Source organism: Athene noctua, chromosome 16 (genome assembly GCF_965140245.1).
Source record: "Athene noctua chromosome 16, bAthNoc1.hap1.1, whole genome shotgun sequence".
Lineage (NCBI taxonomy): Eukaryota > Metazoa > Chordata > Aves > Strigiformes > Strigidae > Athene > Athene noctua.
In genome coordinates, this window is record NC_134052.1 from 4,229,670 (window position 1) to 4,251,838 (window position 22,169).

The 22,169-nt window shown below is 52.4% G+C and overlaps 2 protein-coding genes across 3 annotated transcripts; one reads left to right on the plus strand and one right to left on the minus strand.

The window, feature by feature from the left end:
• Positions 1-1,933: 1,933 nt before the first annotated feature.
• On the minus strand, positions 1,934-20,408 carry MYBL2 (MYB proto-oncogene like 2). Of its 2 annotated transcripts, none has more exons than XM_074920123.1 (14): positions 20,282-20,408; positions 16,034-16,127; positions 14,814-14,885; positions 14,334-14,426; positions 12,376-12,596; positions 12,059-12,215; positions 10,996-11,265; positions 9,373-9,741; positions 7,637-7,776; positions 6,538-6,637; positions 5,820-5,933; positions 5,138-5,254; positions 4,777-4,923; positions 1,934-2,678 (listed from the first exon to the last, which is right to left on the minus strand). In XM_074920123.1, the coding sequence occupies exons 3-14, from the start codon at positions 14,868-14,870 to the stop codon at positions 2,550-2,552; spliced, it is 1,914 nt and encodes a 637-aa protein (XP_074776224.1). In that variant the 5' UTR covers positions 14,871-14,885; positions 16,034-16,127; positions 20,282-20,408; the 3' UTR covers positions 1,934-2,549. The 2 variants fall into 2 exon arrangements, with proteins under 2 accessions (XP_074776224.1, XP_074776223.1); XM_074920122.1 differs by lacking the exon at positions 20,282-20,408 and adding an exon at positions 16,840-16,874.
• Positions 17,959-19,717, plus strand: LOC141967149 (uncharacterized). The gene is made up of 2 exons (XM_074920597.1): positions 17,959-17,995; positions 18,922-19,717. Exon 2 carries the CDS (start codon positions 18,968-18,970, stop codon positions 19,715-19,717), a length of 750 nt encoding a protein of 249 aa, XP_074776698.1. The 5' UTR covers positions 17,959-17,995; positions 18,922-18,967.
• Positions 20,409-22,169: the final 1,761 nt, after the last annotated feature.

A 22,169-nucleotide genomic window follows, 5' to 3' on the forward strand; every position in this document is an offset into this window, starting at 1 on the left:
TTCCATGCCTGGATTCAAAGAAGGGGTCATCTGCTCTGCTGAGGAATGCAAAATGCCAAAAGCAAATACAAATTTTAAAATAAAGCAGCAACCTGGGGTTTCCACAGCTTTCCAGCAAGCCAGGCCATGGGAGGGGATTCCTCTCCCACACAGCAGAGGCTCCTGGGACTCTTTCATCTGGTCTTTCGCTTAAAGCTAAATTAAATTTCCAGGTATCGCTGTGACTGAGGGTTCTGCAGCCTGCGAGGGCTCTGTTACTGCAGAGGCTTCAAAGGGACAACAGCCAGGGACACAGAGCCCTGGACTGAGGGGAGTCTCCAGCAAAACTCCCTCCCAGGTTCTCCAGCTCCAGTCCAGGGACTCCACAGCCAGCGTGAAGTTCAACCTCTACAAGGTTTTTACTGGAAATAAAGCAGAGTATTCAAATTAACAGAAAAATGAAGCAAATGGGGTCTTTTTTCCTCACCTGCAGAGCAGTGCCTACTCCTTAGCCGCAGGACAGCCAGGCTAGTAACGTCCACACAAGAAGGAGCTTCATTTGCCAATTAAAAGCTAATTGTCTTTTTACTCATTAACTATGCTAGGCCTTGCTCATTTTCCTTGATAATTTTCTGCCCCTCAATCTTTCTTAATAATCACTCTGCAATGCAGGACACCCAGCACTATCTGGATTTACAGCACCAGAGCAGCAGTTAATACTTCTCAGCCTCATAATCCCTTAATTTAGGGGCAGCTCCCAAACTTATGTGCCAGGCTCACGCACCAATTTATTTTCCAGCAGACTCTTGCCTGCTCAGGACTCCCAGTTCATGTTGACTCTGGGAAAGAAATCCAATTCTGGGCTTGGTTTTGTAGTCACCCAGCACAGGAACAGCCGAGCCCACTAAAACCCAAGCAGAGAGGGATGGTTTTATGACATTTTCTCTTAAAATAACAACAGAATGGAAGCAGCTAGAGCCAGGCTTTCAGACAAGTGGTCCCAGCCGTCTCTCCAAAGCAAACATTGCAGCACTGAGAAACAGAAAAATGACTTCATGGATTCGCTTTGGCCCCAAGCTTGTAGAAATGAAAAATGAGCTGGGTTTCTAAAACTGCCTCATTTCCCAGGATCCAAGGTTTTATTAACAAGTTTGTCAGTAAGGATTTTTTGACTATTTCCAATGCAAGCCACAACCTGAAATGAGATTTATAGAGCCCTGCTCTGTTTTTCCACCCTGCAAAGGGACTGGAGACAGTGACCCCATTAAAAGGCACAGGAGTGCCCAGAACCCCTCCTCCCCACACCTCTGCTGTGTGGCTATCCCCAGCCAGAGGCAGATCTGCCACGATGGCTTTGGTGGCTTGCAAAGGCCAGCACACCACAGCACAGCCCCCAACACAGCTCATTCAAAGAGCTGTTCATGTGCTGGTCCAACTGCTGAGCTGCTCTTGTTTTTCCAGCACCTTTCCAATCGCAGAGTTAATATGTTGCTACAATTGCCACATTTCATCCTTGTCTCTGTCAAAACAGGACACTGCACTACTGATACTGCACTGGAACAGCTACACAGATGCAGCTTTGGCTTCCAAAGGAAGGACAGAAGAGGCTCTGCTGTATCACCCTCCTGGTGCTTCCAGCCCGCTGCCCACTGCAGCCTCCATCCACTCCTGCAGTTTTGCAGAGATCTCAGCCACACTAAGCTCAAACACACTGTGGCACCTTCCCAGAAAGTAGCTACAATTGTTTTTAAACAGCTGATGAAAGTACACTAATGGTAGGGGAGAAATCATCCCTTCTGCTCATGCTGAGAGGCTAACGGGAATTCAACAACTTGCCAGGAAAGAAAAGATCCCGCATGAAAACCAGTGCTTTGCTGCACTCACCACCCCAGCACAGCGCTGCGAGGCCCCAGGTAGAGTCAGAGTCCAAGTGACAGGGTGATGTTAGCACCATTGTTTATTTGAAGAAGGAGCACAGCCCTGGGGAGAGGCGCCCACCGCCCCCCTTCTGCAGCATGGCAGTACAAAACAGCCCCACAGCGAGCAAGGGGCCGGCTCCCAACACGGGTCACCCCAAAGCACGTCTCCAAGTGCACAACACCCTCCCTCCTCCTAGAGTGAAGAGGGAACTGCTCCATCCCCTGGGAAAGCCAGAAGGGGAGATGCAAGACATACAGGAACCTTTGCAAAAGCCATTCCCGAGGTACCAGAGGCAGCCACACGAGATCCAGGCAGGCTGCGAGATGTCTCCACACACTGCTCCAAGGTGGAACATGGCTGCATGCTTCTACTTTTGCAGAACTTGGGTCTTGCAGAGAGAGGTCTTGCTGTTAGCTCTCCAACCTTCCCTTGTTTGCCTTTCCATAATGATCCTAAAACTTGCATTCCACACATTAGCCAGCAGTTAGCCCAATTTATTACAATATAGATCTACCTGGGAACAGAAGGAAAAAAATACACCCCCACACAGTAAGGCCTGGCAGAGGTCATTAGTTTCCTGTGGTTCCCCCTCCCCTCCACTTACAAAAAAATTCTTAAAAATAAAATAAAAAGAAAAGGCAAACAATCCTTCATGATAAGATTAAGGTCCTTGATGTGTGACTCTGTTTCAGCATGCCCAAAAACTGTCGAGCTTTCTCCTGCATGAAGAGTTGGTCTCGGGTTCCACCACAGGCTACTGCTTTCCAAGCCCTGGTCATCTACAGAAGGAAAAGAAAGCACGTGTGCAACACAGGTAAGGGAGAGGACAAACGCAATGTTGACATCCTGTTTTGAAAGACTGCAAAAATAAAACTAACAACTATCTGCTAGTTGTTGGGAAATAAAGGGAAATAAAGCTTTGGACTTAGGAGCACCCATCTGGAAACCAGGAGGAACTTCCAGAGCACCAGTTACTCATCACAGCCGAGCAGGTTGTTTCTAGCAAAGGAGGGTTCTGTTCAGCAGTTTCCCAGGTGAATGATCCACTTCAGGACAACCCTTACTTGCCTTGAGAAAAAACCCCAAAGCATAAACCCACTAAGGCTCCTTGTACTGAAGAGATTCCAGAGGGATAGAAAGAACTCAGGAACAGTTTTGGGGTTTATTCCCAACCAGTTCAATTCCTACAGGAGCTGCTCAGTCCCAGGTCTAGATTTGTCAAAGCCCATCCTTGACAACTTGGTGCCTTCAGTTTCAGCAGGGTCCCAGCTGAAAAATCAGGTGTGCTTCAGTCACTGTGTGCAGAAAGGGCACTCATGAGCTGCTTTTACACTCCAGGAAAACCCCTGCGAATCCTTTGATAAATGCAGCCAAGAGACACACAGTGGAAAGACCCATTCAGATGCACCGCAAAGAGCCGGAGCTCAAGCTTCAGCATGGGCTCACAGTAACAACATTCCATGCAGCCAGAGCTCTGGGGCTGACTGAGGTTCAGCTCACAGCTAGGTGAGCTTCCTTAATAAATTTCTGCCACTGCTAGCAACACCAGGAGTCCAGAAACACCGCAAACAGCTCTGCTGTCTTTGGGCAATGGGATTTCACTGCACACCACACAAGCTGCCTTACTGTCACCTTCAAGTCACTCCCAAAGCTTTATTTATATGGATCTATTAGCTCTCAGAGCAATACGACCCTGCCTAGGACAGGAGGAGAAATGGAAGTGGTTAAGTAGCATTTATTTTGAGAAAGGGAAGGAATTACTCTGGCTGAGGAGTACTTATTTGTCAGAAAGAGCTTTCACAACAGACAGCTCTAATCCAGGGACAGACACAATCTCCCTTGCTGCAGTGTTTCATGAAGACTGAGCCAAGGCTCCTCAGCAAAGACAATACTGCACCTGGGCTTTTCCTGCGATGTGAAAACACCCCCACGCTAGGCCCCCAGTTGCAGTTTCACCCCCCACCAGGGAAAGCATATATTTCCCTCCTTATTCAAGCTATCAAAGCTCCCGTGACTCAGCAAATACCTGCAAAATCATGGTCTAAATCCCCTTCTCTAAGCCACACTGCCTCACAAAGCAAGGATATCTCCCTACTAACGTGCTCTACCTGCAAACATACCAAGTGGTGAAGATTTTAAATTAAAGAGAGCACAAGAAACTGTTATGCCCCAGAGGGCATTTGTAGGCTGCTGTGACTCCAGCACAACCCAGACACAACTGTGTGGAGCTGAGGAACAGAGTAGCTGTAACAGCACCAACCTCACCACAAGCTACAGGGTGACACGTGGTCAACTGGGGCTCTGTACTGCCACGCATTCAGGTGAAGAGCAGGATAAAGCCAGCCTATGCTGTCTATGGCACACAGCCTTCACCACAACCTAGAAACATCTAAAATTACAGGGGTGGGAAATATCTTTCTGGTTAGCATTTATACAGCCCTTCACAGACTTGCCATGCCCACAGAAACAAAAAAGATGAGCCTACTGTGGTCCACCCAAGGAGTGCTCACTGGAAAAAGGAATGTTTACTTCACTGCTGGATCAAATCAACCAAATTCCCTGATGGATTGGGACAGGATGCAGATGCCCATGAGGAAATCCAGGGCCAAACATGCTAAGCAGGCCACAGCTCTGATCAACTACAGGGCTTTGAGCCCCAGCAGAAGGGCAAGTTTGCAAAGAGACAGAAGGAAGCTGTAGAGCAACACCCCTGGCTCAGTATCTCCAAACCTTGGTGCAAAGACAACCCCAACAGCACATGGATGCCTATTCAGGAGTGCACAGAGCTTCCTCCCCTCACTCCTCCTCCCAAGGAGGGACAAGGGCTGCACTACCATCTAACCTCCTGACTGGGAGAGCAGTGGCTGCAGGGCTCACCGGTGCTGGTGGTCTGAAATGGCTCGGCATTTTCCTGTAGGACATTTTCTCTGGCTGCACTTGCACGAAGGCTCTGTTGAGCAAACCGCTGCTGTTCTTCCTGCTTGAGGATGAAAGGTTCAGGGACCTTGACAAGAAATTCACAGGCTGCGAAGGGGAAAAAAAACCCCACAACTTATAAGGAAACAAGCTCTAATGGTGCTGATACTTGGCCTGGCCAAAAGGCCAGGTAACAAATCCATCCCTTCATCCACATCCACAAGGGCAGCTGCAAGTTGCAAAGCTGCCACCACTGCTCTGTGCAGGGTTTCTTTGGAGCAGAAGCCAGCTCTGCCCCTGCTCTGAGCACAGCACCCCTCACCTGGGCTCTTTTGAAACAGACAGTCTTGGGGAGGGCAGGTATATTCTGCGTCATATCTTCGTCCACAATATCCAGGGCCAGAGACTTCCGGACCTTCTTGATGGGACTCCTGCGCAGCTGGGGGACACCGAAGAACAAGTGTCAGCATGAATCAATGCGGTGAATTGCCATCTCAAGGGCCCAGGGCACACCAAGCCCACACTGCCCCAGGTGTACCTTGCAGCAGCACCCCAGGGAGAAGGTATGCTGCAGCCCTCCCCACCACAGGGCACAGCAGCTTCCAGTGCTCTCCTCCTGGCACCAAAATCCAGTTTAGAAGACAAAAAGCCCCTTTCAATAGGAAAGGAAAGCCAACAGGGCAACCGACACAAGACTCTGCATACCAGCCCACAGCCTGCTGGGAGCCCAAAATGCCACAGATGCTCCGAGTGTGCCATGGGGTCTCTCCTGTAGGATAGGGACACAGCATCTCCTTCCATGCCCAGAGTTCAGCACAAACCAGGACACAGCTGGCAGTATTTTAAGCAGGCCTTAACATCAGGCACCTCTTGCCGATTAAAAGACAACAGCCACAGGCTAAAAACCTTTTGTCATCAACAGTACCATGAATAAAACTAGCCAAAACACCACTTCTCAGCACAGGGTAGCTCAGCAGCAGGTGCTAGATGCAAAATCAGCTCACCCCTTGTTTCCTCTTTTGTTTCTCAGGCTTCACATCATCCTCTATGATAAGTTCAATGCCAGCTTCACTTCGGAGCACCTCTTTCAAGTCTTCTTCCAGGTGAGGAGTCTGGGGCTGGTGTGAAAAATCAGGAGAAAGCACACAAGACAGTCAAAATCTGTATGCTGGGCAGACTCCTGAGTATTTCCCCTCAAGGGATAATGGGGTCAGGGAGCCCAGTGGGAAGACAAACACCAAAGTTACCTATTTACTTCCCATCTAGAAAAAATATTATGTTTCTGCTAGCCTGACAGATTTACAGGATCTCCAGGCATGAGAAGCTCTTATCAGCTGAACCTCAAATGTGCCATCAAGAGACCAGTATGCACAAAAAGCCTGGGATACTGGAAACTGTCATCCCCGCAACGCTTGCAGTTCTTCAGGGATGCCTAGATAGATAGCTTCCTTGGTTTTCCTCAATGTCATCAGTAGCCAAGCACTGCAGCCTGATTCAAGGACAGATTTTGGCATTTTTTAGCTGGTTTAGAGAGAAGCTAGAAGTCCTGTGGCTACTTACCATGACAAGGTCCCCTTCAACCCTCCCATCTCAGCCTGGCACTTATAAACTGTACTTTGCTAAGGCACAGGTAACAGTTGGCTCACAGCTCTGCTGCCACCTACTCCATTACACTCATTATGCGTCTGCCACTAGCAAGCAGCAGACCTGCCCAACACTTACCAGAGGCCTAATTGGTCCATATTTCTCCAGGGCATTTTTGAAAGGCGTGGGGGTGTGCGGAGTGTTGTCCACCACATACTTCTGATCTGGTGTGACAAACCTGGCAGCAGAGAGTGGGAAAGCATCAGACATGCTGTAAGCCACACAAAGTAAGCCCAGTCCTTCCAAGACCTCTCATTACACAGGCCACGGCACGAGTCTCACGTAGCAGCAGCAACCACCACCTGCCTGGCTGGACTGTTCCTGGGGTGCGAGCAGGGCAAACAGGCATGGAGGACCCTTTAGCAGGGAAAACACCCTTCAGATGTGCCAGCTATACTGCTTCACCCTGCCAGCTACCAAGCACCCTTGTCAGAAAGCAGCACAGCCCCCTGACACAGGCAACATGCAGCTCTGCAGGCCAGCCCTACCCTGCAATACTTCTGCTGGCAGATATGCTCAGGCCCAGCCTGGGCTTGTGACAGACAAAGCTAGACCAGCAGAAGCCCTGGGTGCAAACGCACTTCAAGCAGCCAAGCCAGCTCACACTGCCTGGACAGGGCAGCTGCTCTGGACTGTGCCAACAGAGCAGTTTTGCTAGCACAGCCAGAACCTCCAAACACTGTGCAGCTTCAGCCCACCAGCAAAACATTCCCTGTGTGGACCAGTCCTCCTGATCTGCCTGGTACAGTGCCTTGAGTAATCATCACCCCAAACTGCCCCTCAGGTCAGGCAAAGCAGAGGGTGCAGAGCTAAAGGAATGGATCTGAGCAGCTCTTGTTGAGGAAATCAAATCCCTTCCCTGTTGCACAGGGGTCACAGCACAGCAACGTTTCCCAAAGATATGCACAGAAGGCAACAGCCCACCCAGCAGCTGAACACAACAGTGGTCACTTGGCTGTGGCCCAAATCAGCCTGGACATTTGCTCCCTGCAGCTCAGACAGGAGCTGTCTTTGGGGGAAAACACTGATTTAAGGAAATCCACAGCCTGTCTTGTCCCTCTCTCAGTAGTGCCACTACAAGTATTGGGGGCAGTGTGTTTGAATTGGACCAGACTCCTGTGTGGAAAAGAATGCTGCTCAGGTGGGAATGGGGGAGGAGGGGGCAGAAAGGACTTACGCAGAGTTCTTCTGGAGCAGAGGGGTCTTGTCCCTGTGCAGAGGGGTGGTGACAATCACCTTCTGACTGCACACAGGCGTGGAGGTCAGAGATGGGTTCTCCAGTTCTAGTGTATCCTGTTTGGTCCAAAAGTTTAAGAACTGCACAGCACAGGAAAGAAAGAGAAGACACTCAGTCTCAAGCATCCAGCATAGTATCACAAATCATTACTTTTTCCTAAATATGAGGAAAAATTTCAAGTAAGGACAATCCTCCCGTACCAAGGGGCACAAGAGTATCTGTCCCAGTATAAACCACAATGACTGTTACAGACTTATACAGTCTTGCACATAGACACACACATGAAAGTTGCCAGGTGCCTCACATCTATAAAGATTATTCACTTCCCCTAAGGGAGGAGGTGATATGTCTACAAGCAGCTATAGGGTGGGAGAGAAGCCTTTCCTTGCACTGGTCCAGATAAAGCCAAACAAAATGGTGAAGGAGGTAATGCCAGCCCACCAAAGGGGTTGGCAAAGGCTGCCAAAGGTGAGAGAAGTCCATGTAACAACAGCATACAAGTTAACAGATTTTGCATTGATCTGTCTTCAGCCTAAACTGTGAGAAAATGACAAACTGTTTGTTAGGATTTTACTTCATAACAGCTAATAAGGGACAACTTTACTCCCATAAGGAACAAGGTTTGTACCCAAGAACCTATCAGGAGCAAAGAGCTGTGTGTGTTACATTCACTGATGGTTCAAGCTCATCCCGAAAGGCAGGACAGGCCATTTGCCTTCTCACATTCAATCCTGGCCTTCCAGCCTTTTACACTCTGTAGAGCTGCACATTTCAGCGTTGCTTTGATTTCCCAGTTCTTACTGGCCTTGCATTCAAGGTCTACCTGAACCTGAGTGTCACTGCCCTGTGGTGCTCTCCCACATGCCACCCAGGGCTGCAAAACCAGCAGAAATAAAGGCCTAAAAGGCACAAGTTGACAGGGTCTGAACAACAGAGCAGCTGTGGGAACAGTGGTGGGGACACTGCAATGCAGCAACCTTTATTCTGTTTCACAGACAGAACTCCACCACACCACAGAGCTCCAAGATAATGTATGTTGGAGACCCTGTGTGCACACGTGTGTGGACACTGTAGGAGTCATCACAAAGGCTGAGAGATACAAAGTCCCTTTTGCCACAAAGACAAGCCCAGGAATGTTTTCCCAAGCACAGCAACTCAGAGACCTGCAAAAGGTGTGTGCTGCCAAGCCTGCCTGTGTGACTTGGAAATGAATTTTCAACTGGAAATGAATAGAGAAAGCCACTTTTCACTGCTGCCATGGTGCTACCCACAGCTGGGGCAGTGATGCCCTGGGGACAGAAGCAGCATGTTCTCCAGTGATCCTGCAGCGGGCAGGCATGTCCTTCCTCAGACTGGGCAAGTACCCTGCCCACCACACAGGGTAGCTGGGCTTCCCCAACACTGCAAGCACTCCCAGAGGCAGACACAGGCTGCTGCTCCCACAGGAAGGGCAGAGCTGAAGACAAGCAGTGCCAGAACCCAGCTCTGCGCCTTGTTTTAACAAAGACACCCCCTGAACTGGTGCTGCCTCATTCAAGGGAGGAGAAACACAAAGCTGGCAGAACTGATGGGAATACATGCCATTAAAGCAAGTAGATGGAGCAGTAACATGTTTATTAGCTCACGACCAATCCCAAGTGGAGGAGCACAGCCCGTGCTCTGCCACTGCTCCGTACCTGAGATGGAGAGAAGGGCAGTGTCTTGACAGGGGTGCTCTTAGGCGTCATGCTGTTGCAGGAATCAAGGAAGGAAAGGCTGGTGCTGGTGGCACTCTCCGTGACGGGGGAGAGGGAGATCTTCCTCTTCTTCTGCCTCTTCAGCACAGAGGGCGGCGTGCCAAAGCTCACCTCTGCGTGCGGAGAGATGGGGATGAGCTCTCCCTTGCTGCTCTTGCTCAGGTCGGAGATGGTGTGGCCGTCCAGGCGGTACTCGGTCACATTGGGCAGGGGGTTTTGCCTCACTGGGCTGCTGCTGCTACTGCTGCTGCCAGCAGAGGGTTCCTCAGGCAGGTCAAACTGGGTCAAATCACACCAACCGTCGGGGTCCTGCACACAAGGGAAACTGTCAGAAGCAGCTCAGGAAGGAAAACTGAGCAGCTGACTGGCACAGATGCAGATATGAACTGGGGGGTGAAATACATGGATCTGTGAGATTGCACTAGCTTTTCAAGGAGCCTGGCTAAGGAGGGCTCAAGGCCTCCTCCCCTCTGCTGCCAGCACTGCTGAGAACCAGACCAGGGAAGTGATGCAGCTGAAAGCTGCTGCTTGTGCATAGGGCAGATTTTTCTATTTATGCAAGGTTGGTTTCCCAGTTCAGTTCACAGCACAGCTGCACAAACAGCTGCACCCCCGTGCAGAGGGGACAAAAAAAGCATCTGGGGATAGGTCTGGGAACAGGGGCTGAATGAAGTGACTGTCAGCCAACACCAAACCACAGTCTTGGGCACATCAGTACAGCTGGACACAGGGCTCCGCTGTAATGTGCACTGCTGAAAGACTAAAAATCATCAGACTAGTTCAGAGATCGGCAGCTCAACCCCACCAATACCCAAAGTACCATACAAACGGGCCCCTAAGGGCCCACAGATGGGCTGTTAAGCCTTGGGCACAGACTCTCTGTCCTCCTATACACATGCAAAGTGCATCCTTCGTGGATAATCAGCTCATAAACTCCTCAGGCAAGCTAGGGGCTAAAGAGACACTTTCTTCTGATGGCAGCAAAGTGCTTTGTTGATTCCAGCCAGCCTCCCACTCTGGCATACCTCTGTCACCCGGGGGACCTCAGCACTGCTCAACTGGCTCAAAATTACTAGTTTCTGTGAGGCTACCTCCACTAAAAGCAAACGGTGGGGTCATCCCAGTGTGAAGGGGTCCGTCCTGCATAAAGTGGGCCTGGCCTATTCCCAGTCTATTCTGTCCTATCCCATCCTGTAACAGGAGAAGGAAAGCCCATGAGCATGAGCCCAAATCATTATGAAAGGGAGAGCTGGAGACACTGGCTGATACAGGAATGCTTGAGATCAGGTTTGCCAGCATTTACAGCCTCCCACACCAGCAGAGACCATGCACATGGACACGGGCCTAGGGGAATTTGCAAGCCCAGCACAATACTCGCAGAGCTGGAAAGGCCTAATCCAGACCTGGAAAGGAGACAGTGGGAAGCTGCAAGCCAATGACAGACCTAGCCCTTCTCCGGATGCCCATGGTGATGAGCAAGGGGACCCAGTAAGTTCATTCAAGGGAAAAGGCTGGGGATCAGTCTCCCTACATTAGATGGAGGAGCAAGGGCCTATTACTTACAGATTCAATCATATCCAGAGCTTCATTGAAGGCTGGCACAGATGTTGGGATCAAATAGTTGGCAGCTTCAACGACCCATCTGTATGGTGATGTGACAAATGAAGAGGCATCCTCAGGCACAGCATCATCTGGGGTCCCCTCAGTGTTATGCTCTGCCAGTTCGGCAGCTGGCAGCTCTGAGGGTAACTCCTGTACACCCGTCACTTCCTCATCGCTGATATCCTCTTCCTTTATTTCAGAGATATCGACTGGCCAGTTTGGCAGGACATTCTTTGCGCATACAACAAAAAAAAAAATCCAGCCGTTAGTAGAAACCAAGGGAACAATGTCAAGTCCTGGGGACAAAGAGCAAGGGTCCCCAGACACATTCAACTGTGCCTGCTCTCCTACCTGCCATTCAGTTTGTTTCACACCCTTGTTCTCCCTCACTGCTCTGTCCCATCCATCCCTGCCTGAGCAGGAGTCCATGCAACATTATGAGCACAGGACTTCAACTGAAGATTTCACTTCACAGTATCCCAGGAGAAAGTTGAACAAAGGCTGAGCAGATAGCACTATTCTGCATTTCCTACTTTTGAAGAGCCTGCCTTTGAAAACTACATGCTTTCTTCTTGAAAAAATAACTGGGTATACTTTCCCTGCCTCTTTTTTCTTTTTTTTTTTTTTTTTGGAGGAAAGGGACCCAATGCCTCTTCACCATGCCCCCACGCTGTCTGGAGCAGCCTCCTTCTCCCACCAGCAACAGCATAACACAGCCAAAAAAATCGTGAGTCTCCAAGTCAGACGAGATTGGCAAGATAACAGTCCTAGCAGACTGCTGTCCTCCACCCGGATAACACACTCAGGCTCACATTCCACCTCTAGCTCCTGGAAGGAGAGATCCCCCAACAGTCAGTCTCTTGGAGAAGGCTGGGGAAAGGCACAGACCGTCTATGTAGACACCTGGCTGTGTGTGCCAAAGGCAGCCTGAGAGGCAGCAGAAGGGTGGATGAACAGCTCTGATATGCATGAGCAGAGCAGGGGGCTGACCCAGCTGCCCGCTACAAATGTGCTGGTGCAGTACCTGGCTCTCAGCTCTCGTTTGACTTTGGCTCTCTTTGTCATCCACCTCCACAAGGAAGTACAGTGACTTGGACTCCTTAGTTTCACTGAGGAAGCCTCCAGTGTCCACCTTCCGCTTGATGGTGGAGTTCCAGTGATTCTTCACAGCATTGTCAGTCCTGCAGAGAAAGCAGAAGGAAATAGAAATCACCATTTACAGCAGCTTTAAAGCACAGCTAACAACTCCTACACACTCTCTAGCCCCATCTTATGAGCCCAATACATGCATCTCCACAGGCCACCCAGCTGTGAAGACACCAGTGAGCAAAGAGGTCCTACCTCCCAGGCAGCAGCTTGGCAATCTCTGCCCAACGATTCCCCAGGACCTTGTGGGCCTCAAAAATGATGCGATCCTCCTCCTCTGTCCATGAGGACTTCTTCACCTCAGGGTTCAGGTGGTTATGCCAGCGTTCCCGGCACTGCTTCCCTAATCGCCCTTTCAGGTGCTTGGCTATCAGGGTCCATTGTTTGGTGCCATATTTTTTAACCAGTTCAATTACCTTTGAAGAGAGCAGGAGGGAAATAAGGAAATGGAATAGAGGAGAAGGTCAATACAATCATCTTCAGGCTTTGCTCTCCACCTCTTTTGGGACCAGGTAAGGGCAGACAGAGAAAAGCCCCTTAGGAAAAAGAGCTGCACTGACAACCAGGTGTACCAACAACTGCAGGAGCAATGATCCAGCTGAATTTCTGAAAGAAACTGATTCCGTGCAAGCATTTTGCCACATGGCACCTGTGAATGCAGACAACAGCTCACAGAAGATGGGGTGGAAACTGGCAGGTGCACTAGGGGCAGAGGGGCCCAGATTTAGAAACACACGCCCATCCATTTCTGAGCAGGAGCCAACTCCCACATGCTCCAAGGCTCCTCTGCCCTCCCTCCTACCAAGGGGACTGTTGTCACATGGCCAGGTCCATCAGCTCCACACAGGTCTGCCAGCTGGGCACAGCCTCCCTTTAACAGTGTGCTACACCAAGGGCATGCCAGGGCTGCTGCTCCATGCTCCACTAGCACCAGGACACACAGCCAGAGCTCCAAAGCATAAACAAGCCATATTCACTTGAAAGCCATCCACTTTGCCACTTCCCCTTCACCCAGGGCTTTGTCATCTCTGCCTGAGGCTCAGTGCAAATGCTTCTGGGCACAGAATCTGTTCTGAGCCCCTGGAGTATGTCCACGGCATAGTCAGAATGAAACAATCTATTACCTGCAACATTCAGCCCACCAAAATCTTAGAGGGGAGGCTGAAGGTTTTCAAAGAGCATTTGTATCCCCGCCAGCTGTGCTCAGCTGAAAGGTGTGGGTAGACAGGTGATGCTCACAGTGCTCTTGGCCCAAAACAAATGTCCCTACTGCAGACTCATGACTATCAAGCACAGACATATGGACCAAGGACACCAAACAGGCACAGGCCAAGGAGCTGGAGCACTTGCAGGGCAAAGGACTGTGCAGTGTCAGGAGGAGAAAGCTGGAGCCCAGCCTGGCCAGGATGGGTGGGCTGGCAGTCAGGACATGCAAAGGGAAGGGGAAAGCAGGCAGCAACCGCTCTCCTGTAGGAAGGTGGAAGGACATCGTGAGAAGCTTCCTTAGGACATGCTTGACATAAGACACAGATGGGAGGGAAAAGGACTGTAACAGCCTGTAATGGGACCAAAAGGGAAAGAAACGGAGGAGCAGAAGCATTGCAGAAAGTCTGACAAACTAGGACATTTTGCAGCAGAAAACCTGGGTAAAAGTTGAGTTCATTCCAGCTTTTCTTAAGCACATCAAGATGACAAGTTTGTCTGAGCTGGCCCCTCTCAGCTCACTCTGGAATTAGCAGAGAAACAGGCACCCAGAAGTGATGATTCACCTAGCCGATCTCAGACATCCACTTCAGCCTGTCTACCGTGGCACAGGAAATGCCAGTTTTATTTTCTTTTTGGTCCAACATGGCCAGGTCAGGTGGAAATCTGCCAGCAGGCAGATGAATTAATTCCCTTCACTGCTCTCTCCCTTGGCAGCCTACTGTAGCAGTACTGTCTGAAAGGGAGAAGGTGTTCAGCTGAAAAGGCCTGGACCTGCTCCTGCACATCACAACTATGGCCGCATTAGGCTGCTCAGAACAGGTCAGAGTGCTGCTCTCAAGGTATCCACCACTGGAAAGAATTACCCACAACTTACAGAAGGGTATGACACCTCTGTCCTCTCTGCAGATGGTTACAGTTCAACACAGATACTCTCAGCCCTGACTTACCTTTTGGTCCTCCTCTTTGGTCCAAGGGCCCTTCACCAAGTCTGGATTCAACACTCTCAGCCACCGGTACTGACACTGCTGATCGCTGCGGTTCTAGAAAAGGAATGAGAATAGCCACGTATTAGACCTGAGGCTCCAAAAGCCCCTATAGCAACAGCAGTTGTGTCCCCCCCACACCAGACTCTCCCACAAAAAACCTGCAGAAGCACATGGAGAATACATACTATGACCAAGACACTGGGCACAGCAAAAGGAGCCTCCATTTCTCACCCCAGCTCCAAGAGACTCACCCTTGAAAATGCTCTATGCAAGAAGGGTGTCTCCCTGCCCTAAAGAAGCACAATTTCACAGCCTGGAGCTGCAGACACAGAACAGAGCCCCACTGTGCAAGGTGGTGCACAGACACAGAGAACCAGTGCAATGAGCACAGGAAGTGACATGAAAACACTAGAATTCCCAGCTGGGCAAGGGGTCACTTACAGGAAAGTGACTGGCCAGGAACTTCCAGTCATTCTGCCCATAATGTCTTACTAACATCTTCAGCTGCTCATCCTGCAAAGAACAAAGACATCCACTTTCACATACACAGAGGCAACACACGCCACAGGCACCCCTGGGCTGATGGCATCAAGAGAACAAGCTAGGTATTTTGAACTGTCAAGAAGGTTTATTTGGCATTCTGCCTTCAGGGGAGGAAGGTAGCCCACACCGTTCTTTAGCAGCGCTCCAGTGCCTGGAGCCCAACTGGAACAGACTGTTTGGTTCTGGGCTCTGTACTAGGGCAAACTCATATAGCAAGCAGAGAACAAGGGCTCAGCTCTGTTCCAGTACAGTCTGGTTCAAACCCTGTGGCCAAGGCTACCTGCTGATCCAGCCCCAGTACACCCCTGACCAGACAGTCTATCTCCCACAGCCCACGCACTGCTTTTCCCTGGCCAAGAAAGCCAACTGGTTTAAGTCTATCACCACTAGCCTGATGGTCTACTGTCTTCCAGTGTTATGGGGCTCTACAGCATTTCCTTCATGAGCGCTGCTATAGCCTACAGCTCATAAAAAGAGCCTGCTACGGGCATACTTGCCTGTGTGTGCTGTCAGGGCAAACAGGAGCATGAAATAATTTCCTGCCCAACATGAGCCCGAGGCTTTGATCCCGGCACAAAGATCACCTGACTTGGTGTTCAGACCCCAGGGGAAACAGGACATCTTGTAGTTTTCACACAGAACAAAAATGGTGGAGGAACTGGGAGGAGGGAATATAATTTCCCAACTAATTTCAGGCTCTCAGTCAAGATGACTAAGCCATGGTCCCAACAGTCTCAACAGTCCCTGCTTTTGCTAGAGAAAAGGGAGGACAGTTCCACTGTGCAATTCAGATTGCTGAGGCGTCAGCCATCCTCTGGAACCCCTCTTTGCTCACAAGGGTACTGCAGGCAGCACATGCCTCGCTCAGGACTCACATGCTTAAGCTAAAGTGGTCGGAGCTCTTGCTCTCCAGGCTACACTTCAAACTCCCCCGAACCTCCCAGCCTCATTAAGACCTCAGCAAAACAGACACATGGTCTTCACCAGTAGCAAGACAGCAGTAGGCGGTGTCGTGGCCAGTAGGTGAGAGCTGGGGCGGAGGCACCCAAGCACTGGGTGCCATGCCAGAGGCCTACCCCAAAGCGTCTGCTCTCAGCAAGTGCCAGGCTCTCACTCACCTCTTCTTGTGTCCACTTGACTTTGCACCTGCCATCCCGCTGCTCCGGCACATCTGAGTCGGTATCCTGGTAATGCAGCTCATCCTGCTCCTCACTAGAAATAAATAGAAAAAGATTGTAATTTCCACCTCTGATAAAAACACAGCAGAGGGAGTAACCTCCACCATGCAGAGCAGCACTCCAGAGAGCAACATGTGCTGTGCAGTAGCTCCAGACCTACTCTCTTCCAGCTCTGATCCCCAACACTTCACAGACATTCACTCAGACACACCAGATTTAAAGAGGTCCCTCAGCTTTGGGGTCCCGGTATATTCAAGGAATTTTAATGCTGCTGAGAGCAGGAGAAGAAGCATTTCTCTTGACTTCTGTTCCTTCCTGTCCCTCTGGGAGGACTGAATCTAAGGACTGGCCCCATTTCCCCCCCTTACCGCTCACCAGTCTCTGGATTGCTGGAGTAAAGAAGAGGGATGCAGGAAGCAGCCAGCAGCCAGCTGGGGAGTGCTGGGCGAGCAGCCCCCAGGGGCTCTGCACATCACCCCCCCGCCCGGCCCTGTCACCCCCCTGCTCCCGAGCCGGGGAGCCAGGAGAAGCCTTTAGAGCGGGGCCCGCGGAGCCCGGGGGTGCGGGGCCGCGGCCCTGCCTGCAGCCCGCCGTCCCGCTGCCCGGCCCGAGAGCGGGAACGGGCCGTCCGGGGCGGAGGTTTGTGCGCGGCGGCGAGGAGCCGCCAGCGGGTGCCCGAGGCTACCCCGCGGCGGGGGGCAGGCGCAGAGCCAGACGGGACCCGGCGCGGCGGGGGCTGCACTCACCCGCGGCTGCGGCGCGCCATGGCGGGGCCGGGGCCGGGCGGCGGCGGCACTTTCCTATCTCGCGCCAACGGCGCCCCCCCCCCGCGCGGGGCCGGGCCGCGCATGCGCGCTGCCGCCTCCCGCCCGCACAAAGAGGCGCGCGCGGGAGGGCGCCCGCCCGCCCCGCCCCCGGTGGGCGGCCCCCAGACCCCCCCCCCCCCGCTGCCGCCCACCCCGGTCACCTCGACCCCTGCAAAACCCGCCGCGGCCCCCCCGGGAAGGCGGCTCCGGGGTGCAGGAGGGCCCCGCAGGACACGGCTGAGCCCAGCTCCGGGAGGGGCCTCGCTTCTGCCACAGCCAGCCAGGCGTGGGACACAGCGCCCCCGGCAGCCGCCTCCCAGCAAAATGGGGGGGGGAGAAATCAGCAAATTAAAATCAACCACCTTCCCCACGCTGCTTTTGCAGCGCCTCTCGCTCTAGGGATGCGCTCTGGGGTCCCCGGAGGAGAGCACAGGGCTGGCCCTTCCTAGAGAGGGAAGAGGCGGCCGGCGCGGCAAGCTCAGCTCGGCCGGGCAGCGGCACTGTCACACCGCGCGGGGAAGGCGGCACAGCACAGCAGCAGGAGCAGCTACCCCAGTGACAGCTGGGCCTGAGCACGCCGGCACGCTGTACATGTGCTCTCTGCATTCCTGCCGTTTCCCCAGCACACACCGGCTAGCGCCCAGACATTATCTATACCGCCCGCGTTCAGCCTGTGCGCACGGATGCTCCTGGCCAGTGCTTCAGACAAAACACCACAAAACCGAAGAAAGATGTCACCTTGTCAGGGACCCTCCCTGAGTGTTGTGTCTGGGCAGGAAGGCTCTGTGTGTGTTGTCCTCCGCCTTCTGCAGCAGAGGACTACACCTCCTGCAAACACCCCCCTGCTCTCCAAGGCTGCCGCTGCTGACAGGCTACAAACAACACCTACAGGACTCAGTTTACCCTCAGCAGTTAGCCACAGCTCACAATCACTGCCCTGTGCTTAAAAAGAAGCAAACAAAAACCCCTCCCTCTCTCAAACTAGCTTAATTAGGAAACTAGCTTGTTAATGAATTGCCAGAACTATAAAAATGCTACAAGCAACACTAGCAAGGAAGGATCAGGATCTCCAAGGGGGTCTCCATAGAACCTGAAGGTAGGTAATACTTTTTAGCCTATCCTCTTAGCATGTATTTTATTCCCCTAATGTTTCTCACATGCTATTTTTTTTGTCTTTAAGAAAAAAATAATTTAGTCTTTCAAAGAAGACTTTCTTCCTAGAATGACCCTCCAGTCCCCCCCTTGCAGTAAATTCAGGAGCTTTTTATCTCTGCTTTCAATGTGTTCAGAGTAAAAGTAGTTTCAGACCACAGCAAGCTGCCTTTGCTCTCCCTTCCTGCCCCATTCCCTAGAAGGCAGCTGCTGCCTGAGGTGATGGTGAGCCCCTTCCTCCTGGGCAGAGGGGGAGCATAAAGGAGGCTCCTGCCCACAAAGCAGAAGGCAGGGGTGTGCAGCATGAGACCTGCCAGAAGGGCCTGTCCTGAGGACCTCCCTTAGTGCCATGTGGGCTGTGGGACCCCGCAGGTCTGCAGGGGGGGGAAACCACGTGTGCGACAAAAGGTACAGTGAAAGCTGCTCCTCAGCCTCTCCATCCTAACCAGAGCCTAGTTTTAGTGTCTCCATCCCAAAGTGACTCAACTCTAACTTTTATGGTCCTGTGACTTGAGGAACAAGGGTAAAGTGTCTTATCTCTGGGGAAAACCAGTTCCATCTTAGTACCACTAACAGATTGAGAGGTTTACTGAGAGTCCCTACACATTATACAAAGCTAAGAGTAGTGTATGCAGGCTGAGGCTGAACTCTAGAGAGGCTCCATGATGACCTGTGAACAATAAACAGGCTCTGGTGCAATTGTGTTGCTCTAGAAGACAATGACAGGTTGGATAACTGTTCTGGATCCTGCTCAGCTCCTCGCTCTCCTAAGCAAGGCTGAGACAGGATTTTGCAGAGAGCAGTCTTACTACTCTATGTCTGCAATTTGCTAGAGAACGGTAATGAACATTAATGCATTTATTCTGGCAGGGACATCCTGGTCTCCACAAGCCTGACAGTGGTGGGATTCTACACCATGCTGTCCACCAAGAGGCACAGTACCAGCATCCTGACCATAAAGGAAATACTGGAAAATGGGTTTGTGGCCAGGGCCTCCAGCCGCACTGATTCTTCTGTCTGCAGTTATTACATGGACAATAGCAGTGCCTCCAAACCAGACACCTGGGAGCTTCTCATGGACTCGGACAGTGCAACAAAAGGCAGGTCCCTGTGTGTTGTCAAGCAGTCGGAGTCTCTGAGCAGCTGTGTGAAGACTGACCTGCAGGGCCTGACCCAAAGCATCTCTGACCTCAGCCTTGTCTGCTTCTGCAAGACCCACCATGGTCAGGCTGCCTTTGACCTGTCCGGTTTGCCTTGTGAGCACCCCAGCACAGCCGACTGCCTGATGGATATGGTGTCACAGAACACCTCAACACCATGCAAGAAAGAAAAGCACCCCAAACTGCTGGAGAGCCTGCTGTCCAAGAGCGCTGAGCTCGCTGGTGACCTCTCAACCTTTGGGAAGATGCCAGCACCCAGATGGGAGATCTCAGCAATAAAAGCTCCTCTGGATACCAGCCTGTCCCTTGATGTGAGCACCGAGGAGCTGAGGTTACTGGAATGCTCCAAACCTGACACGCCAACCCTGGAGACCTCTGTAGTAATTCCTCTGGCTTGGCCTGGAGCCTTCAAGAGGCCCCGTGTGCTGACCCACAGGTCTGCCACCCCCGAGACCCAGCCGAGCGACCCTGACGCTGTCCCCGTGTCTGTGCACCAGGCTCTGTGAGCCCCGGCGGGCTGCGGCGTGTCTGCCCGGGGGTGGCCCTGCGCCAGGGGCTCGCCATGGCACCGCCGGGGCAGAGCTTCCATCCTCCCACCTGGGGCGACTGACCCTGCGAGCTGCTCGGGGCGCTGCTGGGCTGTCGGGGGCAGCCTCCGAGAGCCAGCACCAGCTAAGCCGCAGCCCTCCGGGCTTCCCCTTCCTCCCCGATCGCTGTCTTTTGTATTAATGCAATAAAGATACGTTTCGCGCGGTGCGCGGTCTCCGGTGCTCTCTGGCCGCCCATCGGGCCTGCGCCTGCGCCCGCGGCACAGGGGCGCGGGGCCGGCCGGGCCCGGCCGCAGCCGCAGAGCCCGGCTGCCGGTGAGCGCCCGCCGGGAGCAGCACCTTCCCCACCCGCGGCCAGGCCTGCTGCGGCGCCGCCGCGGAGCCCCGCGGCCCGTGGGAGGGGGCCCGTCCGCGGCCGGCTGAGGAGGGGGAGCGGCCGCCGCAAGATGGCCGGGCCCCGCCGCAGCCCCCGGCCCCGCTCCCAGGTGCTCGGCCCGGGGCCGCCCCGCCCGCCCCCGTTACCTGGCAGAGGGGCCCGGGCAGGTCTCGGTGGCGGAGTGGCGCCGGAACGCGGCCCTGGCCCCCGCCACCGGGCCATGGCGGCGGCGCCGCCCGGGTGCCGGGGCCGGCCGGGTGCCGGGGCCCGCCGCTGGCCGCGGGGAGCGCGGGCAGGGAGGCGGCGGCCGGGCGGGAGGCGCCGCCGGGGCTGGGGATCCCTCTTCTGGCACACTGGGAGAAAAACAGCCTGGGAGCGGCGGGCCCGGCCCGAGCAGCGGCACCGCGCCGCTTCTCACGGGGCAGCGGGGCCGAAACCAGCTTCCTGGAAGCGGGCGCAGGGCTCCGCAGCCCCGCGGCTGTGTCACCCGCCCGCCAGTGGTTCTGTGCGGGATTCTAATCCTCGTCCCAGCACCGCAAGCATCTGCCGACCCCGAGCCGGGGCCTCTTTAACTTCCACACGCGGGTCCGAGGGGAAGAAACGAGCGCACCCCCATGGCACCCACCCCAGGTTTTCTTGCGCTGCTCTTAGAGCTTCCTTCCCCCTTACACAGCCACTTCCTCGCTTTCCTTTTTTCCCTCTCCGCAATTGCTGCTTACAGCAGACGTGAAGACCTGGAGAATTACTTGTTAAAACCAGCTTTCCAGGGCATTTAGTTTCCTGAAGAACCAATATACACTCCCCCTTCTTTTAGGGACAGACTAAGGGATGAGAAGTCCTGTTGCATGAGAGGACAGAGAACGTAAAGGGAAAGCAGCAATAGCTGCTTGGAACCAACTTCAGTGAATTACAGCAGTAATTTCATTACTGCATAAACTCCGTGGCTAGCTGTGTCCCTAACCTTCCAGTGCTGAGCTTCGCTTCTCGAAAACTCACCTGCTTGTACTCCTTCAAAATTCTGTCAATCAGCCACAAACTTTGTGTGTACCATACTCCCATGACCGAAGCAAGCACTTCTGTTTACAAAGTACCAGTTTAAATATTTCCAGAGGCCCAAGGGACGGTTTTGAAAGAGATGCAAACTATTGCCTCCACATACATTTCACACTAGAGTTTATGGCCAAAAAAACATCCATTGAGTGAAAAAAATACACTCCTACTGTTTGCCTGTAGTGCCACTGACAGCTGAAGTAAACAGGGAGCTGCTTGTATTCTGCCTGCTCAGATGACTTTTTTCAAAACCATGTTACAACATCAGGAACAGGTGACAAAACAACTCAGAAAAAGGGCCCTGAAAGGAAATGTATTTACAGTTTGAAGTATAAACACCACAGAACAGTACAGACCAGATCTATAATTAGGAAGCGGATCACACAGTTGTTTGGTTCAACTGCAGTTTGTGCCGGTTGACTGATTGGTATTGATACTGCAGAGGAAAGATTAGGCTTGTTGTGTAAACCTGTAACTGGAATGTACAAAGTACTGTGTGTGACAAACACAACCACAGCCTTAAAGAAAAATAAATGAAAGAGGAACAAATGAAAAAATTCAAATGTACTGCTAAGAAAAAGGAATCTCTACAGTGTAAGAAGAGACACAACCACTTCTGCAAACGTAGTGGCACATCTCAACCAGGCAGTAAATGAGCAGGTGCTTCAGGGCAGGTCCTTTAGAAAAACCTGTGCCAAGCTGGCATGCAAAGCATGAAGCATCATAAAATCGAAAGATTCTTTGCAGGATAAGAGATGAACAGATCTTCTGCAAGAAGCAGCTTTGACATTAAAACACACGGCAGAGCAAGATAAAGCACAGGTGTCACAAAGGCTGCATACAAGGCTTGAGCAGGGGAAGAATTTAAGTTGCACAGTTTGGGTGCCAGATTAAATATGAAATTTTTTGGATATCACAAGTGCAATCTCAGTGTCGATGTAAAAAAAGTCCTTGCAACACAGACACACAGTGTTAATATTTACA